At 44.4% G+C, this 23,592-nt stretch overlaps 1 protein-coding gene across 33 annotated transcripts in view; it reads right to left on the reverse strand.

Moving 5' to 3' along the window:
- LOC100089593 (ABI family member 3 binding protein) overlaps positions 1 to 23,188 on the reverse strand; it is a 169,579-nt gene extending 146,391 nt beyond the window's left edge. For 32 of the 33 annotated variants that reach the window (XM_029082721.2, XM_029082733.2, XM_029082720.2 and 29 more), the window contains exon 1: positions 23,018 to 23,188. In XM_029082721.2, coding sequence (XP_028938554.1) covers positions 23,018 to 23,108 — 91 coding nt within the window. In that variant the 5' untranslated portion in view covers positions 23,109 to 23,188. The remainder of the gene's footprint in view (positions 1 to 23,017) is intronic. The other variant, XM_029082734.2, reaches the window with a different exon arrangement.
- Between the last annotated feature and the right edge of the window lie 404 nt (positions 23,189 to 23,592).

A 23,592-nucleotide genomic window follows, 5' to 3' on the forward strand; every position in this document is an offset into this window, starting at 1 on the left:
ATAAAACTTACAATGAGTAATTTTGGATCTTTTCAGTGCAATGATCATATGATACTTTAGCATAAATTGTTCCATACAGTCTTTTCACCTCCATACATTTACTTTGGGACCTAGTTCGCCTCTAACAGGCAGTTTCAACCTATCCCACTCTATTCTTTCACCTTCTTCCTCGCTGGGTAGATCTACTGCTTTATGAATGTCCTAAGGAGAAAAACACAGAGACATGCTGTCTTGGCAATGCATACAGTAACTGTTGTTGCAGTGTTGGGTGAGAAATCACAGCGACTCTATGATTCATGCTTTGGCCACCTCCTATACTCAGACTACGTATGATCTGAAAAAAAAAAACAAAAAACAACCCATACACAAAGCCTCAGTGATTTCTGATCTGGCTAACTTTGCTAAGGAATGAGAATTCAGGGGGAAAAAGATGTTTTGATACCCTCACTGTGCACAGAGCTAGAGAATCTGAAACCTTATGAGCAGGGCTAGGACAAGCTGATTCTCTGGGCCTAAGCCATACCTGTGTCAACAACAGCTCTTCAAGGCAGCATCAGTGGTGTCTAGGATGGGGAGAGAGAACACTTCCATGACAGTGTCTGGTGTAAGGAGGAGAGTCAATCAATCAGTGGTGTTGATTCTGTGCAGAGCACTGTACTAAATGCCTAGGAGAGTAGAATATAAGAGTTGGCAGACACTTTCCCTACCCACAACGAGCTTACAGTCTAGAAGGGGGAGACAGACGTCATTATAAATAAATTACTGTTATGTCCTTACGTGCTGCGGAACGGAGGGAGGGGTGAAAAGAGGGGGCAAATCCAAGTGGAAGGACGATGCAGAAGGGAGTGGAAGAGAGAAAATGAAGGCCTAGTTGGAGAAGGCCTCAGAGGAGATGTGCCTTCAGTAAGGGTTTGAAGGTGGGGAGAGTGATCTTCCGATGGACAGGACAGTCATGAAACTTAGGGATCTGTCCCATCACCTTTCAGATTTCCTGGGATATATTTATATCTCAAAAATGATATATTTTGTTTCAGAAAGGCTAATCCTTGGTAAAAAAGCCACACCAAAACAAAAAATCCATGGCTAGCTGAAACGTGGGTGCCTGTCAGCTACTGGGAGTGAGATCGGTGCCCTGCCAGAAAAATCTCCTTCCCCGGCGGGCCCTAACCCCGGGTCCACTGCTTGCCTGCTGTTTGACTTTGGGCAAGTCACTTAACTCTGTGGTTCAGTTTCCTCATCTGTAAAATGAGATTTGATACATGTTCTCTCTCCTACTTAACCTACAACTAATCTGATTATATTAGATCTACCCTAGTGCTTAATACAGTGCTTGGCAAATGGCAAGCACTTCGATAGGGAAGCAGCAAGGCCTAGTGGATAGAACATGGGCCTGGGAATCAGAAAGATCTGGGCTCTTCCACTTGTCTGCTATGAGACTTGGGGCAAGTCACTTGACTTCTCTGTGCCTCAGTAACCTCATCTGTAAAATGGGGATTAAGACTGGGAGCTCCCTGTGAGACAGGGACTGTGTCCCAACTGATTACCTTGTATCTAGCCAGCGCTTAGAACAGTGCCTGGCATAGATTGAGTGCTTAACATATAAAAAAAATAGCCAATTATTTTAACTGTTTTGATCTAACCTAGGGGCTTCACTGATTTTTTCCATTATCAAGGTCCCCAGCAGGTACCTCCTTTCCCGTTCCTCACGGAATTAGGTTGGGAGGCCAATCCGGCGACTACCCATCTGGAGATGCATTTCATCAGAAGATCTTCCTACTATACCAGCCTTTCTTTGGCTTGGCCTGCGAAGCCGCATTTCTTTAGGATGATCGCATCGCCGGGCTGCCTTTTGGCCCGACACCTGGCAACTGCGAAGCCATGGATCAGACGCTCTTCATACCAACAGGACTCAGTGTGAAATGTCAACTTTCCTGTTTCACTTGGCTGCAGCTGGTCAACCAGTGTGCAAACCAGCTTGTGGTCACTCTGCCTATTCTGGAACACACCTATATTCAAGTCATAAAAATGTTTTGCCCCCATTCTCCCCTCCCCTTCTCCCCCCACCACATACACACACACACACACTCACACATAAACACACACACACACATAAACACAACCAGTGGTGCCTCGCATACTTCAGAGATAGCACCCTGCAAAGTCCCGCTGCAAAGTTTGGGTTGTGGAACAGATTCCTCCTCACACACAGTCCCCAAAAGCCAGTCAGCTTCTGCCTATATCCAGAGTGCCCATTCTGGGCTAGGGCAGCCCTAGGGAGAGTTCGGTTCAGTTCTGAGGTGAATCTGGGAGTTGCTTTTGCCCTAATAATAATTGTATTTGTTAAGCACTTACAACGTGCCAAGCACCATTCTAAGTGCTGGGGTAGATACAAGGTAATCAGGTCGGACACAGTCTCTGTCTCATTTCAGGGCTCCCAGTTTCAATCCCCATTTTATAGATGATTACTGAGGCTCAGAGAAGTAAAAGTGACTTGCCCAAGGTCTCATAGCAGACAAGTGGCAGAGCAGGGATCAAAAGACTAGGGTAAAAGACTGGAACTGTGCCAATTTGTTCACTTTGAATCACTACTGGATTGCTTTTCAGTGGGTCAGTGTGTTAATTGGCTTTAATATACTAGGAATCCACTAAATACATCATGGAGAAAAGATTCTTTGCTGATCTCCACTCTGTTCTTTTCCTTTTTTAAAATTGCCTTTTGTTATAGGAAAAAAAGTTCCAATTCGCTCTCTATAAAGCTTATTCTCTGCTTGCATCTGGTCAAGCTATTGAATGTGAGAAGGTAACCTGAAGCTTTTCCTAATAGAAAAATACCGTCTTTTCAAACCAATTACTGATAATTGACCAAGTGCTCATGTGCTGAGCAGTGTACTAAGTGCTTGGGAGAGTACAATACAACAGAGTTGGTAGAACTGTTCCCTGCTCACAAGGAGCTTACAGTCTATGGGGGAGATAGACATTAATATAAATAAAAATATTTAACTGCAGAGATTGGCTGGTTAGCCTTATTTACCTTTGATTAGAGAGCCAATCTCTAAAAATGGCTCACGATAGTCTCTGGCACCTTAGAACCACACTTTCATCCCTGACCCATTGTCAAGAGATTTATCAACACAAAAACAGGAAGGAAAGGTCCATCCTGCAATGATTTTTCCACATTTGAATCGGAGCAAATGCCCAGGCCAGCCTCATCTGCTCTGCCAACCCAGTGACCGTCCAAGCGAGAACCATGAAGTGAGTGAGTCTCTCTCCCCTCCACATCTCAAAGTGCTCCCTGGCCTCAGACCCTTGGGAAATCCCAAAAGAGAAGTGCTGCCATCTTGGCAGGCCACTGGATGATGGTTTCATGCCTGGAAACTCTTGCTTTCTGAATAGAAATGCAGAATACTTTGAGCAGTCTCGATTTTCAGGTGAAAATAGATCAGGGGAGAGCTGTGGCATATTTTCTCCCCTTTATCTCCATTCTTTTATCCCACAATGTTAATGATTTGCCTCTTGCCTGTACCCAATTCCTGAGGCAGAGTGGGAAATGAGCAGCCTATAACGATATATGTATTTATGTACCCCTTGCTTGGAACCCTGGGGATATTAATCAGCAAATGGTATTTGGCATTTTATTGATATTTGTTGAATGTTTATGTGTGTGCCGGGCCCTGTTCTTAGTGCTGGGGCAGATGCGAGTTAATCATGTTGGACACAGTCCCTGTCCCACATGGGACTCACAGTCTTAATCCCCATTTCACAGATGAGGTGACTGAGGCACAGAGAAGTGACTTACCCAAGGTCATACAGCAGACAAGTGGTGGAGCTGGGATTAGAACCCAGATCCTTCTGACTTCTAGTTTTGTGCTTTATCCACAAGGTCATGCTGCTTCTTCCTGTACATCACCTTGTTTCCCTTTCTTCTCCCTCCTCATTCCCAAGTGCCTTGATTTGGATCATTCGTCTTTCACCAGTTCTACTACGACACACGGGCTCACTACCTCCAGTACTTAACCCTCCAAGCTTCTGCCCAAAGGCAGGGGCCCTGTCCTGTGTGGGTTGGCTATGCAGCGGGATGGACCAGTTGACTTCTTAAGGTCCTTCCCAGCTCTCTGAGTCCATGCTTCAAGTTAACACCAATACATTCCACTCCATATTTACAATAAGCTTTTAATCATTCCTAGTTAATGCAAGATTTCTACCGTGGAATGAAAAATCTTTCCCCCCACGCTGCCTCGTTGCTGACCTGACTGAATCTTTCGATCCAGTGAAGTTAACATCCCCAGCTCCTATCGTAATCTGCTCGAGGATAGAGATCATGTCTACCAACTGTATTGTACTCTCCCAAGTGCTTAGTACAGTGCCCTGCCTCTAGGAAGTGTCCAATAAATACCACTGATAGGCTGATCTTCTCTTCCTTTCAATGCTATGCCCTATCCATACACCTGGGAAAATCCTCCTCAGCTTCAAAATCAGCTTAAGACTCCTGTCCTCCAGGGAAGTGGTCAAGGTGTTGATTCTCTTCAAATGAGTGGGGAACCGTGAGAATGTGCATGTTTGAAAGGAAGAGAAGGAGAGAAAGGAAAGATAGAGACAGATAAAGAGAGAGAAGTGAGACTTCTAACAGTCAAAGCTGGAAATGTAAACTGTGGCTGAAAAAGCACCCAGGCTCCAACAAAACATCAAAGAAGTGTTATTTAAAACTTAGCAAAGGGATTCTTATGTAAACCTACTCATTCATTTCAAAACAGGCATCCTATGAAATTCTTAGGCACAGTTTGAAATCAGACATCCAACAGAAAACCCAGGCAGTGAATCAAAAATGGTCACCATGCAGCTATCAGGGTTAATTTAGAGAAGCAGCATGGCCTAGTGGATAGAGCACTGGCCTGAAAGTCAGAAGGACCTGGTTCTAATCGCAGCTCTGCCACTTATCTGCTCTGTGACCTTGGGCAAATCACTTAAATTCCCTGTGCCTCAGTTACCTAATCTGTAAAAGGGGAGGTTAAGATTGTGATGCCCATGTGGGACAGGGACTGAGTCCAACCCAATTTGTTTGTATCTACCCCAGCACTTAGTACAGTACTTAGCACATAGTAAGCACTTAATTACCACTATAATTACTAGACAGATTTACGCACAGATCATCCCAAAACACAATTAACCAAATTTACAAATCTAATTGCTAAATATACCAAATATAACTCACCATTTATTACAATTGTGGTTTGCCTGTGAAAATGCAAGAACAGAAAGCTGCGCACTTCCTAAGCACAGCCATTTTTATAGGGTGACCATATATTCTGAGGAGCAAAGTGGTGTTAATGAATGAGATTGGGGAGAAAATGGGCAAGAAAGTGAGAGAGGAAGAAACAAAGCTGTCACACAGAGCTCACGCACACAATACACACCCAGCCTCACAGAAACATACACTCCCGCCCTCACACATGCAAACACACACACTGCTCAGACAACTAAGGGAGGCAGTGAGCCTGCTTTCCTTCTTCCCTGATGTTGATGCTCCCATGTTGTTCCCCATAGCCAGTGTCCTTGTTCCCAGTAGAAATGGAATGATAATAATAATTAACAATAATTACGGTACTTACTAAGTACTTACTATTGCCAACCACTGTTTTAAGTGCCATGGTAGATAGAAGTTAATCAGGTTGGACACAGTCCTTGTCCCACAGGGGGCTCACACTCAATTCCCGTTTTAAAGATGAGGTAACTCTTCTTGGAGAAGGATTTTGCAAATACCTGGGACTGCCCGAAAAACAAGCAAATGGATTTTGGAGCAAACTAAGCCAAAGTGGTCTTTGGATGGTCAAATTACTCGACTTAAATTAGCGTATTTTGGACACATAATTAGGAGGATTCATTCTCTGCAGAAGACACTTAATGCTTGGAAAAGTCCAGGGAAAACCTGGAAGAGGCAGACCAGCAGCTAGATGGATAGAGGATAACGATAGCGGAAGAACCACTAGCAAGGTCACGGATTATGGCAGAAGACAGGACATTCTGAAGAAAATATATCCACAGAGTCTCTATGAATCGGAAATGACTTGATGGCACTTGATGATAACCAAGGCATAGAGAAGAGAAGTGACTTGCCAAAGTCACACAGCAGACAATCGGCGGAGTCGGGATTAGAATCCAGGTACCTCTGACTCCCAGACTCGTGCTCTTTGCTTTGTGGCTTTGGGCAAGTCACTTCACTGGGCCTAGTTTCCCCAACTGTAAAATGGAGATACCTGTTCTCCCTCCTTAGACTGTGAGCCCCACGTGGGACATGGACACTGATTGAATGACTGCTGCTCCTGGACTCGGGAAGAGAATCAGCGAGGCCTTGTGGAAAGAGCACAGGCCTGGGAATCAGAAAGACCTGGGTTCTAAAGTCGGCTCTGCCACGAGACCCTGAGCAGGTCTCAACTTCTCTGTGTCTGTTTCCTTGTCTGTAAAATGGGGATTTTTACCATGAGCATCACGTGGGACACGGACCATGTCCAACTAATTAGCCCAGTGCTTAGTATTTGAAAATTCCACTGACCTCTCAAGACTTTCTACACCCAGACCTTCAACCTCGATATATCCAAAGGACCGTGGAAACAGGGTGCATTTGCCCTGAGTCCGACTGTGTGTCTTCTCTGGACTACAAACCACTAACCGCATGTTTTATTGAACCACAAGTGACTTATTTATAGGCCTTAACGATCTACAGGGGAATCTCTTTCATACAGACCTGTATCTCTTTTCATCTTGTGCTGCTGTTCTCTGCCCTCTTGCCCTGTGTTGCAGTGTTTCCTGATTTTTACTGCCTCTCCCCCAGCATCTAAAGGCGTATCCTACCATCCTAACAGGCACTGTTCAACCTGTCCTTTGTCCAACACAGCTGACAACAGATAGATTTTCCTTTCCTCAGTCGATTACAGTCTAATCCAAGTCTCTAGGGGATAGCATCATACGGCCGAGAGAGGAAGCTGCCCACTCGCTTGCTCAAATTCAGTTCCAATAAATCAACATGACAAATACATTTTGGAAAATGCTTGCCTGAGGTTTTTTTTTTTCTTCTGTTTTGTTTTTAAACACAGGAACCTACGAACCCTTTTGCAGTTGAAGGAAAGTCCCCAGAAATTGCTTTCAGCACATTTCGCTTACTGGTGCTGATCCTTTAATTTCTCTTTTAATTATGGGCTAATCGAACTTTCAGGACATTTACTCAACATTTTACTTTAATGACCTCTTTGCCAGCTGTCATCTTCTTACAAGGAAAGTTGGAGATGGCTGTTTCTGGGAGACCACAAAAACCTTGGAGTTGACATTTGAGCATGGGTTATGACGACTGTGGAAAACACCAGTTTTTGTCTTCATTTTCTGACATAAGTGAAAACAGATGCTGAAGTTTAATCCCTGGTTAAGAGCAAGTGTTACATAATGTAACTCAGCTGACAAATCTGGGGGACTATAAAAGAGAGTGCCTGTTATTCTGAAACATGATGAGTCTGGAAGCCTAGCTGGAGAACTACCCTCTGTCTTCAGCACAAAGAGGTGCCCTTGTAAGGAGAAAGTTCAAGCTTATTTCAGGCCAAGAGTTTCAGTCCTTTGGGAAATAATTCTCCTTTACCTATTGGGTACACTACTTGCAGGTTTGCTCAGTAAATATCAGTAGAGTGAAGTGTGGCATTAAACACGCTGTCAGCATGTGACTTCAGGCAAAATCTGAACATGCTTCATTCCAACATGGATCTCTCGGTTGGCTAATGGTCTGGTTTCAGGTTATCTGATCCTGTGTGGTACGCAAAGGGCTCCAGGCACCTTTGTGTCCTATTTTTTTTTTTTTTACAATTTTTAGTGCCCAGTTTCCCTCTGCCTCTGATTTCCATGGCTTGGAAGTGGCATCCATGTTCAGCAGGGCCCAGGAAGGAAATACAATTCTTCTGGGGCAGGTGAGGGAATTAAAGATCCCCATGCAGAAACTCTCCAGGAATCAATTCTGGGAAATGACACTTATAATATCCAAGGGCTTAGGACAGTTCTCTGTACGTCTAAGTGCTTAATAAATACCATTACTACTAACATGACACCATTAGGTTACACTACTCACAGGATGTAATGCCTGTGAGGTCACCTACATTTTCTACCAGGGCCATCGGGAACCATCCTATGAGCCTCACACAGATCCATCACTCTCTGCCTCCATTTCCTCTTTGATAAATGGGTCAAGTTTGGTGGAAGGCAGCTTGCAAACACAACAAACAAAATAAATGAGAGATGTTATTCTAAGCAGCACTGAGTTTCTAATCCCCTGGGATTCCAGGGTCTGCAGTCTGAAGGCCGGTACGTCCCTTGCTCTGCCTGCTTCAATCCATCAACCATATTTATTGAGTGCTTACGGTGTAAAGAGCCCTGTACTGAGTGGGTGGGAGAGTACAATCTAACATAGTTATTAGGCACGTTCCGTGCCCACAAAGAGCTTACAATCTAGAGGGAATTTACAAAGAGAAAGTGCTGCCGCCTCCACATTAACAATGCTACGAAAGCTGATTCAGTTGGGACCAGGGATGGTTCAGCCTAGAGTGGCATGGACACCAAGATCCATATTTCCCCTTTTCCCACCCTCCTCCAACCAAGCAGAAATTATTTCGACCTTGAGCCTCGTGCTGACTAGGCCTGTGTTTTCATCTCTGTCTCTTTCCCCAGTGATTATAGGCCTTCACACCATGTAGGCACTCGATAAATGTTCACGATGATTAGGGTGAACTGTCAAATTAATTGACACATTAATGGTTCATTATTCTCAGGTCAGCAGGACTGCTTCTGGTCAATATCATATTTAGTTTTTCTTCTCAAGTTACTTGGCCTCCTGTTGCATTACCAAGCCGAGTATCAAAGCATCACAATTTCTATAGCCTCAAAATAATAAAAATCCCTTGTGATTTCATCCCACCTCATCACTCTTTCAACCTACTCCTCAAATCTCCCTTCAGGTCAGTGAGCTGTCACGGTGGGTCCTTCCTTGGGCAATTCACCTCTCTTCTTTTGCGGGCTCCTCTTCTGCCTCCCGCCCACAAATGTGGGATTCCTCAAGGCTCATTCCTGGTTCCCCTTCTATTTTCCATCCACACTAACTCCCTTGGAGGATTTATTGGCTCCTATGGCTAAATGGATGAATCCCAAATCTGCAACTCTGTCCTCTCTCCTTCCCTTCAGCTTCACATTTCCTCCTGCCTTCAGGAGATCTCTACTTGGTTGCCTCATCTCAAATTTAACTCATCCGCCCACCCAATCCCTGCCCTCCCACCAACTTTCTCATCAGTACAGATGACACTACTATCCCATCTCACAAGCCCGTAACTTTAGTATAATCCTTGTCTCTTCTCTCTCGTTCCACCTGCGTATTCCATCTGTCACCAAATCCTGTCAGTCCTACCTTCACAACATCTCTAGAACCCGCCCCTTCCTCACGATCTAAACTGCTTCCAAGGTGATCCAAACACTTGTCATATCCCACCTTAACTCCTGCATCAGCCTTATCACTGATCTCCCTGTCTCCTGTCTCTCCCCTCTCCAGTCCATATGTCATTTTGCTACCCAGATTGTTTTTCTTAAAGATTCAGTCCACTCCTCAAAAGCCTCCAATGGCTGCCCATCCCTCCTGCATCAAAAAAGAACTTACCACTAACTTGAAGGCAATCAGCTTTTCCACTCACTCCTTACCCTAATTTTCTACTACAACAACCCACAACCTTGATGCCTCTAATGCTGATCTTCTTACTATACCTCAGTCTCTTCATTGTCACTTTGGAGCCCTTGCCCAAGTTCTCCCTCTGGTCCACTTGTCTGCTGTTTGATCTAGGCAAGTCACTTGACTTCTCTGTGCCTCAGTTACCTCATGTAAAATGGGGATTAAGACTGTGAACGCTTTGTGGGACAGGGATTGTGTCCAACTGGATTAGCCCCAGTGCTCAGTAAAGTGTCTGGCACATAGTAAGCACTTAACAAATACCGTAAAAAATTAACACTGATTGTAGCATTTACTGAGTGTATTTTGGGTAAAGCCCTGCAATTAAGAGACACAATCCCTGCTCTCAAGGAATTTACCATCAAGAGGATGGGAGGGAGGGCAGCTGTCAACATGCCCCAGGCCACTCCCAAGGGGGCAGGGAGGGTGCTCAGGTTGAGTTATATAGCACACTTCTGTACCTGACTTGGCTGTGGGGATAATAATAATAATTATGGTACTTGTTAGAGACTTACTATGTGCCAAGCCCTGTTCTAAGTGCTGGGGTAGATACAAGTTAATCAGAGTGGACAGAGTCCCTGTCCCACATGGGCCTCACACTCTTAATCCCTATTTTATAGATGAGGTCACTGAGGCAGAGAGAAGTTAAGGGACTTGCCCACAGTCACACAGCAAACATGTGGCAGAGCCAGAATTAGAACGCAGATCCTTCTGATTCCCAGGCCCATGTTCTACCACTAACATCCCAACAGTAATTATTCCGCTTGTCTTGCAACTTAGCTCACGACCGTGAGTCAGGTCAGGTAAAGTAAATCACTCAGGCTTCTGGGGGAAGCAAGCAGGGTCAGGGCCAAGGCTAGATCTCAGATTGCCCAACTGAAGCCACTAAAATTCCCTATCTCATAGGAGGAAGTCTAAAGGAAATTAAAATGCCCCTGTTAAGTACTCCTTTTTCAAGATCCTGGTGCCTTGCATAATTAGATAATTTCCATGTGGTCAAACAAATCTGAGCTATTTAGCTAGATGTTTTAAGGACAGGCAAGTTAGGAAAGAAAATTGTATCCCTTGCAGTGCTAATTCAACACAACAACCAGGAAAATCCAGGAAAAAATGAGATTATGGGAAAGATTTGAGAGAGGGTGAAAAAAAGGAGAGAGTTCGAAGGGTGGAGGGAGGAGAGGAGGGAGCGTTCCTCTGGTCATTTAATGCCAGGTTCTGAAATTTATTGGCTGGAGACATTCTAGCTCCATCTGGGAAAGTGAAAGGATAAGGAAAATTTGACCCGAACTTCCCTGCCTGCAGAATTCTAATACAACTGCGTTCCAGTGCTCTCTGCCGGCAATATTTTGGCAACTTCTCTGGAGTCCGGTCTCCAAAGGTACAATCTGTTGCACTCAGAGAAAAAAGATTCCTGCATTCATGCACACTCCCGTTTATGGTGTCTCTGTCTTCCTCTCCCTTTTAGCCATGCTTATCCCATGAAATGTGATGCAGAAAAAGCCAATGGGCAAAAGTTTCTTTACTAGAAAATACAGTTCTTGGAGAAAGGGCTTCAAGAGACTTTCCCCCAATACCGGGGAGAAAGCAACCTTCTTTCTTGATTTGTAACTTATTCTGCCTTGCTTCTTTGCTCAAGAGGGAAGTTTTCTTTGGTTGGAGATTCCCAAAATGCTTTTCTCTGTTCCATGCTGAGTGCCCACAGAACTCGCAATGGCCAAATATCAGGTTGGAGAATCCGGGTAACCCCAACTCAATAACCCACCTTCCCCCTCAACTCTCCCAAACACACACACACCTCCCACCACACCCATGGTGAGGCACAGCTTGTGCTGTTTAACAGCAGGACAATCTTCTGTGTCCTCCTTCAGACCTACCCTGGAAAATCAGAGAAGGCAATGTAATCAGGGAGAATCAATCCCATTTAGTCAGGACTCTTGGCAACCATTCACTCATTCATTCATTCAATCATATTTATTGAGTGCTCACTGTGTGTAGAGCACTGTACTAAGCACTTGGGAGAGTACAATGCAACAATAAACGGGCATATTCCTGACCCCTGCAATGAGGAATCCTCACCAGACTCTGTAACTAGTCATTATAATAATAATAATAATAATCATGTTGGTATTTGTTAAGTGCTTACTATGTGCAGAGCACTGTTCTAAGCACTGGGGTAGTTACAGGGTAATCAGGTTGTCCCACGTGAACCTCAGAGTCTTAATCCCCATTTTACAGATGAGGGAACTGAAGCACAGAGAAGTTAAGTGACTTTCCTACAGTCACACAGCTGACAAGTGGCAGAGCCGGTATTCGAACCCATGACCACTGACTCCCAAGCCCGGGCTCTTTCCACTGAGCCACGCTGCTTCTCAATGTGTTCTCAATTATGGAACACAAAGCTAGGAAAAAGGCTTACCATCTGATTTATTGTTTCAATAACCAATCCAATCAGTCCCTAAGTGCAGTTGAACAGATTCCCCCAAATCTCTGGTCTCCTGAATTCCAGTTTTACAACTAAATGTCCTCACAAAGATAGTAAATCATTTGCCTTCTCCAATATTTTAAGTATACTGGGCTCATGTTGCTCTACATGGATTTCTTTTCCTTTTTTTCTCCCAGTCAATCAATGGTATTAACTGAGCGCTTATACGACATGCAGAGCCCATTGTGTCCAGGGATTGTCTCTATTTGTTGCTGAATTGTACTTTCCAAGTGCTTAGAACAGTGCTCTGCACACAGTAAGTGTTCAATAAATACGATTGAATGAATACTAAGCAGTTGGGAGAGTATAACAGAATTAGTAAATACGTTCCCTGTCCATAATGAATTCCAGTGTCCTCATTTTTTTTTAAAATGGTATTTGTTAAACGCTTACTACATGCCAGACACTGTACTACCCTCTGGGGTGTTCACAAGTTAATCACGTTGGGTACCATCCATGTCCCACATGGAGCTCAGCCTTAAGTCCCATTATATAAATGAGGGACCTGAGGCCCAGAGAAGTGAAGTGACTTGCCCAAGGTCACAGAGCAGACAAGTGGCAGAGCCAGGAATAGAACTTGGGTCCTTCTGACTTCCAGGCCTGTACTCTCTCCACTAGGCAATGCTGGGCTTCCCTAGGTGCGATTCCCTACATGATCATTACCACAAAGATAAGCCCGTGATGATAGACTAAGTCTCTCAGGGATTGATTGGTTTACTGGCAGTCAAGGTCCCCCCCACTCCCGGCACAATAGTCATTCTAGAAATGACTTTCATGTGGAAGGAGTAATGGGAAAGGCAAAACCCAGAAAAATGTGACTGAGAAGATTCACAACCTATCAGGTCTCTAATGACTCAGCTTCTAAGATTGTGACTCAGCTTCCAAGCCCATTTTCTAGCATTCATTGATTTTGAAATAAGAAAATTATTTTTTTTAAATTGCCATTCCATATTCATCTTAGTCATTTTCAACACTTAAAGAGCTTTTTTCCAGTTTAGTATGACATATTCAAGTTCCATTTTTAGCAAATGCCCAACTTTTCCTTTATGTTTTCTCCTTTCATTTGCCAGAGAGCTTTCATTATAAATTTACGCTTGAAAGAAAAAAGAAAAAAAGCACATACTTGAACTGTTATACACAGGATGAAGCTTGACTTGAGTCAGAGAGTGGTCCAAACAACCCAGTATTATGTCTCTTAGCATGGACTTAAGGAGTAAATGGGGTTTTGCACTCCTGAACTAAAAGGACATGGAGTTAGTCAGGGAAGGCAGTTTTAATAAGCCCTTCATTTCATCTTCTCCCACTGCCTTTGGCATCACCCTTGTTCCCTGGATTTGCACCTTTAATTCATAGCATGTACGTACAGCTCTGTAATTTATTTATATTAATGTCTATCTCCCCCCGTAGAATGAAAACTCATTGTGGGCAGGGAACGTCATCGACCAATTCTTTTATATTGTACTCTCCCAAGCACTTAGCAATAATAATAATAATAATAATAATAATGATGAAGATATTTGTTAAGCACTTATTAAGTGCCAAGCACTATTCTGAGCACTGGGGTAGATACAAGGTAATCAGGTTGTCCCACGTGGGGCTCAGAATCTTAATCCCTATTTTACAGATGAGGTAGCTGAGACACAGAGAAGTTAAGTGACTTGCCCAAAGTCACACAGTTGACAAGTGGCGGAGGCAGGATTAGAACCCGAGTCCTCTGACTCCCAAGCTCGGGGTCTTGCCACCAAGCGCTCCACATGGACTGTACTTTCCAAGTGCTTAGAACAGTGCTCTGCACACAGTAAGTGCTCAATAAATACGTTTGAATGAATGAATCAATACAACTGATTGCTTGATGGCTAGGGATGAACCATTTGTCATCTCCAACTTTCCCTAAGAAAATCTGAATTTTCCATCCATGAATTCATCCAACATACTGATAGTTCAGCCTGTACCACTTCCATGATTCCTGCCCATGAAACGGAGTGTTCATTTGGTTCATTTTAAACCTTAGCCCTTCCAGCTCAAACCTGGCCACCTGATCCTGCTGTTGTGGAAACTGCTGAATCACAATTCCGTGCTCTCCCTATCCACATTCTACAGGGTTCAGCAGGCTTCAATCACCTCCTGCCCCAACTTGGCCTGTGACTTTCTAGACTGTAGGGCCCAAACTTTTCCAATCAATCCTCAGTATAAGCACTGAGTACTGTGTCCTGCACATAGTAAGTATTCGGTAAATACCACTGACTGACATTCTCAGAGCCAAGGTACCCCATTCCCTTCCCAATGGTCGTCACCATAACTTTTCCAACATTCTTTCGTCTTTCCAAATATTCCAAGGCCACTGAGTCGCAGATGTGTGATGCTGATCTGACCCAGAGTTGACCCTAAAGCCGTTCATTCTCCTAATCCTTTCTACCATGTACTGCCTTAATTCATCACATCATTCTTAGCAAGAAAATCGTCTCTCCCTAACTCCCACTGATCTCCCTATAAAATTGAGGGAAATTAAACATCCTAGAGACAATAGCCTAGAAATCAGTTAAACCGTTGAGAAGATTTTGGAAAAATATATGATTAGAAGTGTAGCTGGGAAAATTTGAAAACCCTGCCTTGGTACAAAGCTCTTAAAAGGATTTTTGGAGCAAATAAGAAGAACATGATCATAAAATGGTCACAAAGAGAGGCTACTCGTGGAGTTTAGCACAGCAGTGCGGGGAGGGGAAGGGGAGGTCACCAGCTTGTCAGGGTCACCTCTGAATCATTCAAACATCTATATCAGGGATATGGGACAAATATATGAAATGACTTTATTTATTTTTTTTTAATATTACTTGGGAATTAAGATTGTGAGCCCCATGTGGGACAGTTATGCTGTCCAACCTGATTAGCTTTTATCTACCACAGCACTTAGAAAAGTGCCTGGCACATAATAAACGTTTAACAAATATGAAAATAAAAAAAGATTGATACTCCCCTTTATAAACTTGTCTCTAGACCATAAGCTCATTATGGGCAGGGAGTGTGTCTGCTAATTATCTTGCATTCTACACTCCAAAGCACTTAGGACAGTGGTCTGCACATTGTAAGCACATAATAAATACCACTGACTGATTCGTTTGTACTTTCCTCTTTAGGGAAAAGGGGAAGGAGGAGAGATGGAAGGAGGGTATAGGGCTGAGAGAGAGGGAAAGGGACAGGCTGAAAAGAGAAATAGGAGGAGGAAGGTGAGATGGTGAACTTCAAGCTGGACATATGGGGTCCTCTGGGCAGGCCCCTTGGGATCTGGTCTGGGGTTGGAAGCTGGGCAGCCCCAAGGAGGGCTTCTGTGGGAAAGGGGTGGGGAAGCCTCAGGGCTCTGAGCCCTCAAGAACCTGTCTTTCCCCCAACTTCCATTTAGCTTAGCCCCACTGGAAGCCCTTTATTAGGTTTCTGGTCACTATTTGTAGAGGATGATGAGGACGGGGAGGGGAGAACACTCCGTGTGACCCGCCAGCCTTTGTTCCTTTTGTTAATGACTGACTTGCTGCCCTGGACTGCTGAGCCCTTGATTGTTCCAAACTCAAACCTTGAGCACACAAATGATAATAATAGTGGTAGTGTTATTTGTTAAGCACTTACTATATGCCAGAACTGTTCTAAACGCTGGGGTAGATACACGATAATAGGGTTGGACATAGTCCCTGTCCCACATAGGGTTCACAGTCTTAATCCTCATTTTACAGATAAGGAAACTGAGGCACATAGGAGTTAACTGACTCACCCTGGGTCACACAACAGACTAGTGTCGGAACAGGGATTAGAACCCAGGTCCTTTTAACTCCAGGCCCATGCTCTGTAATAATGATTACAGGAATAATCATGACTGTGGAATTTGTTAGGTGTTTACTATGTACCAAGTACTATAGTAAGCGCTGCAGTAAGATCATCAGGTCCCACTTAGAGTTTACAAACTGAGTAGGAGGGAGGACAGGTATCGAATCCCCATTTTGCAGATGAGGGAACTAGGTATTGAGAAGCTAATTGACTTGCAGAGCCAGGATTAAAACTCAGGTCCTCTGACTTCTCGGTCTCTGGAGCTCATTCCTCTAGGCCGGGCTGAGGGAGAAGCTCCTGGAGCCACAACCGATACTTAATCCGGTTGTTTCTGCATTGCCCAAGGGCCTAGAGCATGATGCTGGCACTTAAGAAAGAATGAGACGGTGGGGATAATAATAATTATGGTATTTGTTAGCACTTACTATGTGCCAGGCACTGTACTAAGTGCCTGGGTGGACTCAAGCAAATCGGGTTGGACACGGTTCCTGTCCCATGTGGGGCTCACAGTCTCGATCCCTGTTTTACAGATGAGGTAACTGAGACCCAGAGAAGCTAAGTGACTTGCCCGAGGTCACACAGCAGACAAGTGGCAGAGCCGCGATTAGAACCCATGACCTTATGATTCCCAGGCCCGTGCTCTATCCACTCCGCCATGCTGTTTCTGGCAATATTAACCAAAAGGTCAAGGAGTTGGGGTCTGGAGAGAGGCAATATCTAAAGCTAAAACAGGTGGCTAATGAAACACTACTCTGAGACCATTAAGAAGATTCTTAGGATCCTCTTCAGACAGACGGTGTCACAGGCCCCGCAGGCATTCAATAAACATTCTTGGTGAACATCAAGTCGGTTTCCCATATGGGCCTTAGAACAAACGGATTGTTTCTTCTTCTGCTCAGCCTCCAAATCCTGTTTTGAGCTGAGGTTTGGGAGTCTTCCACAGTCGGGTGGGAGCCAGACCACGGCGAGGTGAGTGGTTGGAGAATATTTACACAGCAAGATGGGAAGACCCAAAACCTCCAAAAACAATAATGCCATTTCTCTTTCTTCATCCAGAAAGTTTTGGGGGCAAAGGAAGGGTGGAGGGAGGCCCAGCATCCCGGAGACTGGTTTGTGGTACTCAACCGCAAACTTGAGTGCTTAAAGAGAACTCATTTTAAAGTTCAGCACATTGCAAGAATCGCTCGGGACATGGAAGTACTGCACAAATAATACATTTATAAACTCATTAGCATTCCCTTTAGGAAATGACTGAATTTGCTCAACTAAAGTACCACCTTCTCTCCTCCTCCTACACTCTTATCCAACCCTTCCCCCAAATTCTTCCACAAGCCCCATCCTGTGGGAGGAGATACAAGGCTCAGTTCCGGCCCGAAGGAGCTAACGTTCTAGAGGGGAAGACAAGAAGAACCATGGCCAGACATGCACTAGATAAAAGAGTAATAATGTACTAGTGAATTATTTTCTTAAAAAAGCAGGCAATTGAATGAATAATGAATAATACAGAGTTGCACATATAGAGAAGCAGCATGGCTTAGGGAAAAAGCATGGACCTGTAAGTCTAATTCCTCTCTGCCACTCGCTTGCTGTGTGACCCTGGGCAAGTCACTCAACTTCTCTCTGCCTCAGTTTCCTCAACTGTAAAATGGGGATTCAAAAACTGTTCTACCTCCTACTCAGACTGTGAGCTCCATATGGGACAGGGCCTGTGTCAAACCTGAATAACTTGTACCTACCTCAGCACTTAGAACAGTGCTTGATACCTAGAAAGCACTTAACACTTCAGTGCTTAAATACTTTAAGTGCTGAAGGGAAGATCACCAGGAATTAATCACCCAAAAGGAAATGCCTCCTGGAGAAGTTATCTTCTCTTGGAGGGGAAAGCCATGGTTTTGAAAATGTAATGAGGGAGGGAGTCCACTCCTAGGGGAATTTGGCTAGACTTTAAGCTCCTTGAGAGGAGGATTCTATTTACTCTCTATTGCATCAGCTCAACTGGTAAGTGCTCAGTAAATACCACTGAATGATTGGCTGGGAGAGATGTGGGCTAGGGGTCGGAGATGGGAGAATGGAAAACAGGCTCAGAGTCAGAAAGTTTGCCCAGGAGGAGCAAAGAGCGAAAGCTGGAGGCAGTGTGATGGCGACTGGCAACCGAGAGACAGAGAAACCTTTGGCTCCAATAGTTGGAAAGTTTCTGCTCAATTGTGGAGATACATGGGCATCCCCTTGAGGCTTTGAGGGGGGGCACAGTGTTTTACCTGATTAAGGCCTCCTCCTTTCCTCGTTCCCTACTCTCTTCTGGGCCCCCCGATTTGCTCCCTTTCTTCATTCCCCTCTTCTAGTCCCAAAACATTTATGTACATAAAACATAATTTTATTTATATCAATGTCTGTCTCCCCCTCTAGACTGTAAGCTCATTATGGACAGGGAATGCATCTGTTATATTGTTGTTCGTACTCTCCCAAGCGCTTAATATGGTGCTCGGCACACAGTAAGCACTCAATAAATATGACTGACTGGCTAAACAGCACTTTAAGATGATCTGAGCAGCTATATACTAGGCAAAATGGAAGAAGGGAGAGGTTGGATGCAAGACTGGTAAAAGGGCTCTTATGTTAATCCAGCCAGGAGGTGATGATTCCTTTAATTCAGGATAGTGATGGTGGTGACAAGAGAGAGAATCTGAGAAACAGCTGGAGAGAAGCTGCTCTGGCTCCTGCTTCCACCACTCACTTGGATGCTCATCCCATCTCCAAACCCACAGCATTTATGTCCGTATCCTTTTACTCTTCTGCTTCCTCTGTCTATAATATATTTCCATGTCTATTCCCCGCTCTTGACTGTAAGCTCCATAATAATAATAATGGTATTTGTTAAGCGCTTACTATGCTAAGCCCTGGGGTAGATACACTGTATGGGCAGAGTTCGGGTTTACCAACTCCATTGTCTTGAACTCTTCCAAGCACTGAGGACAGTGCTCTGCAAAAAGTAAGCACTCAGTAAGCATAGGAGAGAAGCAGTGTGATCTAGTGGAAAGAGCGCAAGCCTGGGAGTCAGTGGACCTGGGTTCTAATTCCAGCTCTGCCACTTGTCTGCTGTGTGACCTTGCGCAAGTCTCTTCACTCCTCTGTGCTTCTGTCACCTCACCTTTAAAAAGGGGCATTTAAACTGCAAGCCCCATGTGGCATAACCTGATAACCTTGTATCTACCCCAGCACTTAGAATAGTGCTTGGCAAATAGTAAGCGCTTAACAAATACCATCATCGTCATCATGTGGGACACAGACTGTGTTGTGCAACCTGATTGTCTTATATCTACCCCAGTGTGACAGTGTTCTGCCACAGCAGCAGAAGCAACCCACAAATTTAGTGATTAGTACAATGTCTGGCACAGAGTAAGCATTTAAATAACAGATGAATAAATGCCCCCTCTGCTACTCAGCAACCACCCCAGTCTGTTGAAAACAGCCTGGGTTGAAAATCTACGAGATAGGGCATTCAGTCTGGAGATCTTTGACTCACTGATCGATCAGTGTTTTTTTTTTATGATTGCTCTGTGCAGAGCATGGTACCAATTGCTTGGGAGAGCATCAATACACAGTGTTGGTAGAAACATCCCTCTGTCGTCGAATGCAGAGAGGCTGGGGAACAGGAATCACTCTTGCACAGGGAAGAAACAGCCCCTCGGAGAGGTTAAATGATTTGCTCAAAGTGACTGCTCAGGACAGTCAGAGACTGCCACTGTATTTCTGAACTCCAAACAGCCCAATGAAACTTCCACTTCAACTGACTTTCATTTTTCTCTTTTGAGAAGCCGGGGGGCCTAGTGGATAGAGCACAGGCCTGGGAGTCAGAAGGACTGGGTTCTAATCCCAGCTCCACTACTCGTCCATTGTGTGACCTTGGGTAAGTCAATTAAAAGCCTCCATTACCTCAACTGTAAAGTGGGGATTAACACTATGAGCCCCGTGTGGGACGTGGACTGCGTACAACCTGATTAGCCTGTATCTATCTCAGAGCCTACTTCAGTCCCTGGCTCAGAATAAGCACTTAACAAATGCTGTTTTTATAAAAAGAATAAACAGAACACCTTTTCTCTTTTCTCAGTCATGCAAAATTCTAGAAAATGGTTTTAATGAATCCCCATAATCCCTTTGGCCTTCAGAAGGATATTAACACACCCACACAAGGGCAGCTGTAGAACTGTTGCTCTTGGCTAAGAACGAACCTCCGCCTTATGTGCCTCTTCTCTGAACCTTACCCTGTGGCTTTTTATTTTTTCCCATGCCAGGCACAGAGAGGTTTGGCGATAAGTGTTCCCAACTGAAATTTTTGAGGTAAATCTTACTGGGAGCCAGGTACAGTTTATCCCATTTTCCATGGGAAAATGATTGTGGCAGCATCTCTGTAAAACTAGTCTTCAGTGGACAAGCGACTTTGGAGACAGACACACAGCTTTGCGATTACTTTGCTGCTATATATATTCCCACCTCAGTTTTTCCAGATACACATCGGATCGAAACCATCCTTCCCTTCTAGACTGTAAGCCCACTGTGGGCAGGGAATGTGTCAACCATCTCTGCTGTATTTTCTTTCCAGGTGCTTAGTACAATGCTCTGCGCTCAGTAAATACCAATTGATTAAAGAGACTATGCATTTTGGAGATCCTTAGGTGGAAGGCTTTCTTTTGAGAAAAGGCAGCAGGAAGGTGATATTCAACCTCCAAAGTACCTTTCCTCAAACTTGACTTTGCAACAGCCCCCAAAAGGGCGGGAGAAAAAGAGAACAGGGATGTCACAAAAAGCAGCTTCAGCATTTCCGAGTTTCAAAGAGAAAACAGTGGCATTAGAAGACAGTGCACTTCTCAGTAAGTTATTCTTGTTGGGCAGCTGTCGTGATGGCTGAATCTGTTGGGGCAAAAGCATATGCCAAAAGAAACCCAGCTAAAAACACATAAGCAAGCCACAAACGTCACAAGATAAATTTACCTGTACCATTCGGGTTTAACCACTGTGATTCTTACCATTCCTAGCAGAGGAAAAATGCGTCAAGAGGTAATAACAACCAGCTTTCACAGCATGATCACTTCGGCCTTTGGTTTTGCCAGAAGTTTGCAGAACCAGCAATGTGGCCTAGGGGACAGAGCAGGGGCCTGGAAATCAGAGGATGTGCTACTCGTCTGTTGCGTGATCTTGGGCAAGTCACTTCTCTGTGCCTCAGTTTCCTCATCTTTAAAAACTGGGATTAAATCCACCTGCCTCCGATTTAAGACTGTAAGCCCTTCATTCATTCAGTGGTATTTTTTGAATGCTTACTTTGCGCAGAGTGCTGTACTAAGCATTTGACTGAGTACAATATAACTATAGACACATCACCCACCCACAAGGAGTTTACAGTCCAGAGGATAAACCCAGTGAGAGCCAGGGACTGTGTCCAACCTGGTGATCTTGTATTTACCTTACACTTAGAACAGTGCTGGACACATAGTAAGCGCTTAACAAATACCAGAAACCCCCGCTCCCAAACTGACGACTATGGCCATCATCCCATCACTGAGGATGGAAGTAAAACCAAGTCTTCTGCAGGACTAGGGAATTGGAAAAGCTCAGCCTTCCAGAAAACAAATGGTACATATAGGTTAAGCCTGGGCTCTTCTGAGCCGGTGGACCCCCTAGGAATTAGATGTGCTTACCTATGGTGTGGGGAAAAAAGTTAACAGAGTGGAAGCTCTTTGTGGGCAGTGAATGTGTCCACCAACTCTGTGATATATTATTCTCCCAAATGCTTAATACAGTGAACTACACACCATAAGCACTCATTAAATACCACTGATTCATCACTTCAAGTGGTTCACCGGGAACACCACAGCAGCATTTTCTCCAATGTTCGTTTTCACCATCCAGCACTGTCAAATACATCTTCCCCCTAAACCATCTGGGATTATTGCTTTAGATTCAGGAAAAAGCCTGCGGGCTGACGACCCAACTCATTACTTTAGGAGCAGGAATCCCCAGCCAATTCTGCCATGGGAAAGCACCTGGTCCGGCTTCCTGGCCCCCCCTCCCTTCCTTCCCTCCAACATCTATGCCATAAGCCAGGGAGCAGGCTCCCAGGTAACTGCTTTTCCTAACGTTTCTCTCGCTGGAATGGGCTGCCAATGTAAAACTTTGCCTTTCCAGTTCACGGGTCTGACTTGGGAAACAGTCAGCAGATCAACGGCCATGCAAGCAGCGTTTATGCCTAAAACCAGATCACTCCTGCTTTAGTGCTGTGGGACTGCCATAAGTATCGCAATTCAGAAACACAGTATTTGAATGTTCTCTTACAGCTGACAGTTTTGCAACAAACAAAATTCCAGCATTAAACGGACAGAAAGAACATGGGAAAGAGGGAGTGTCCACTTTAGAACTGCAAACTCTTTTTCCCCAAACTCCAGCAGAGGGAAATAGCTAAACTAGTATGCATGTAATCCTTTTTTGGTATCTTTGTGCCTAGGCTTTTCTTAACCCTCCCCTTACAGGTATATGCAAAATCTCCTCGAGTCCCCGGCTCCCAGTTTTCACTCAGGAGAATACAGGCTTAAAACCTGCCATTATTCCCAGAGTGATAATTCTGTCCCAGAAAGAAAAAAAAAAGCAACTCTGCTAATCACCATAAACACATCCATTCTGCACTATCGTTCAAAATGCAACTTTTCAAATGCAAAACCACCTTTTTCACCTTAAAAGACAAAACATGCCGTTTTCCTTCCCTTTCTGCATTTCAGCTGAAGCACCAAGTTTGGCATAAACTCTGTTGCTTTAAGCTGCAGAGGTTTTCAAGACATTCAACGTTTAAAAGAACTTTCTCCCACGCGTGAATTCTGCCACTGCCGCCAGCCGATCCCACAAGCAGATCCTTCTTACTCTAGGCACATTTGGTAGCGAATGTTCTTAACTAAAGCAAGTTATTTTCAAAGCATAAAATGGTCAGAGCTACTTGCCTTTTGGCAATGTCTGTGCATTTCCCAGGGTTAGTGCAATATTTCCACAGAAAAGAAGGAAGGCCAGGCTGGATATCATGGTTACCAGCATAAACTCACACCGTGAGTGAAGCGGGTGGGTATCCCTTCACACTGCTGCAGCTGCATTTAAGTAGGACTCTACTCTCACCGGTGACAGGCTGCAACACTTCCACTGGAGGTTTACTCACTCACTAGGGGAGGAGACAGGATGACATCACACCCTTCCGCCCCCTACCCCCCCAAGATATATATTTTAAAAAGGCGAGAGTCACTAGAATTTGCAAAAATCATTCTCCGATTCCCCTCTGCTACATAGCTTTCTGGCTTTTGTTACTGGCTGACTCTTCTTTGATGTCTCCCAGGGACACCAAAGCTTAACTGGAGATCACTTAGTCTGAGGGAACACACAAACATACAACTCCTCAGCCAACTTGCAAAATTCCTCCGACTGCTTTATTAATTCAAACAGAGTGACTAAAAGCGAAGTTTAAAAAAATGTATTTGGGGAATTACATCTCTAAAGAAGGATATTTTCAATCAATTCATCAATGGTA

This window comes from Ornithorhynchus anatinus, chromosome 17 (assembly GCF_004115215.2).
Source record: "Ornithorhynchus anatinus isolate Pmale09 chromosome 17, mOrnAna1.pri.v4, whole genome shotgun sequence".
Classification (NCBI taxonomy): Eukaryota; Metazoa; Chordata; class Mammalia; order Monotremata; family Ornithorhynchidae; genus Ornithorhynchus; species Ornithorhynchus anatinus.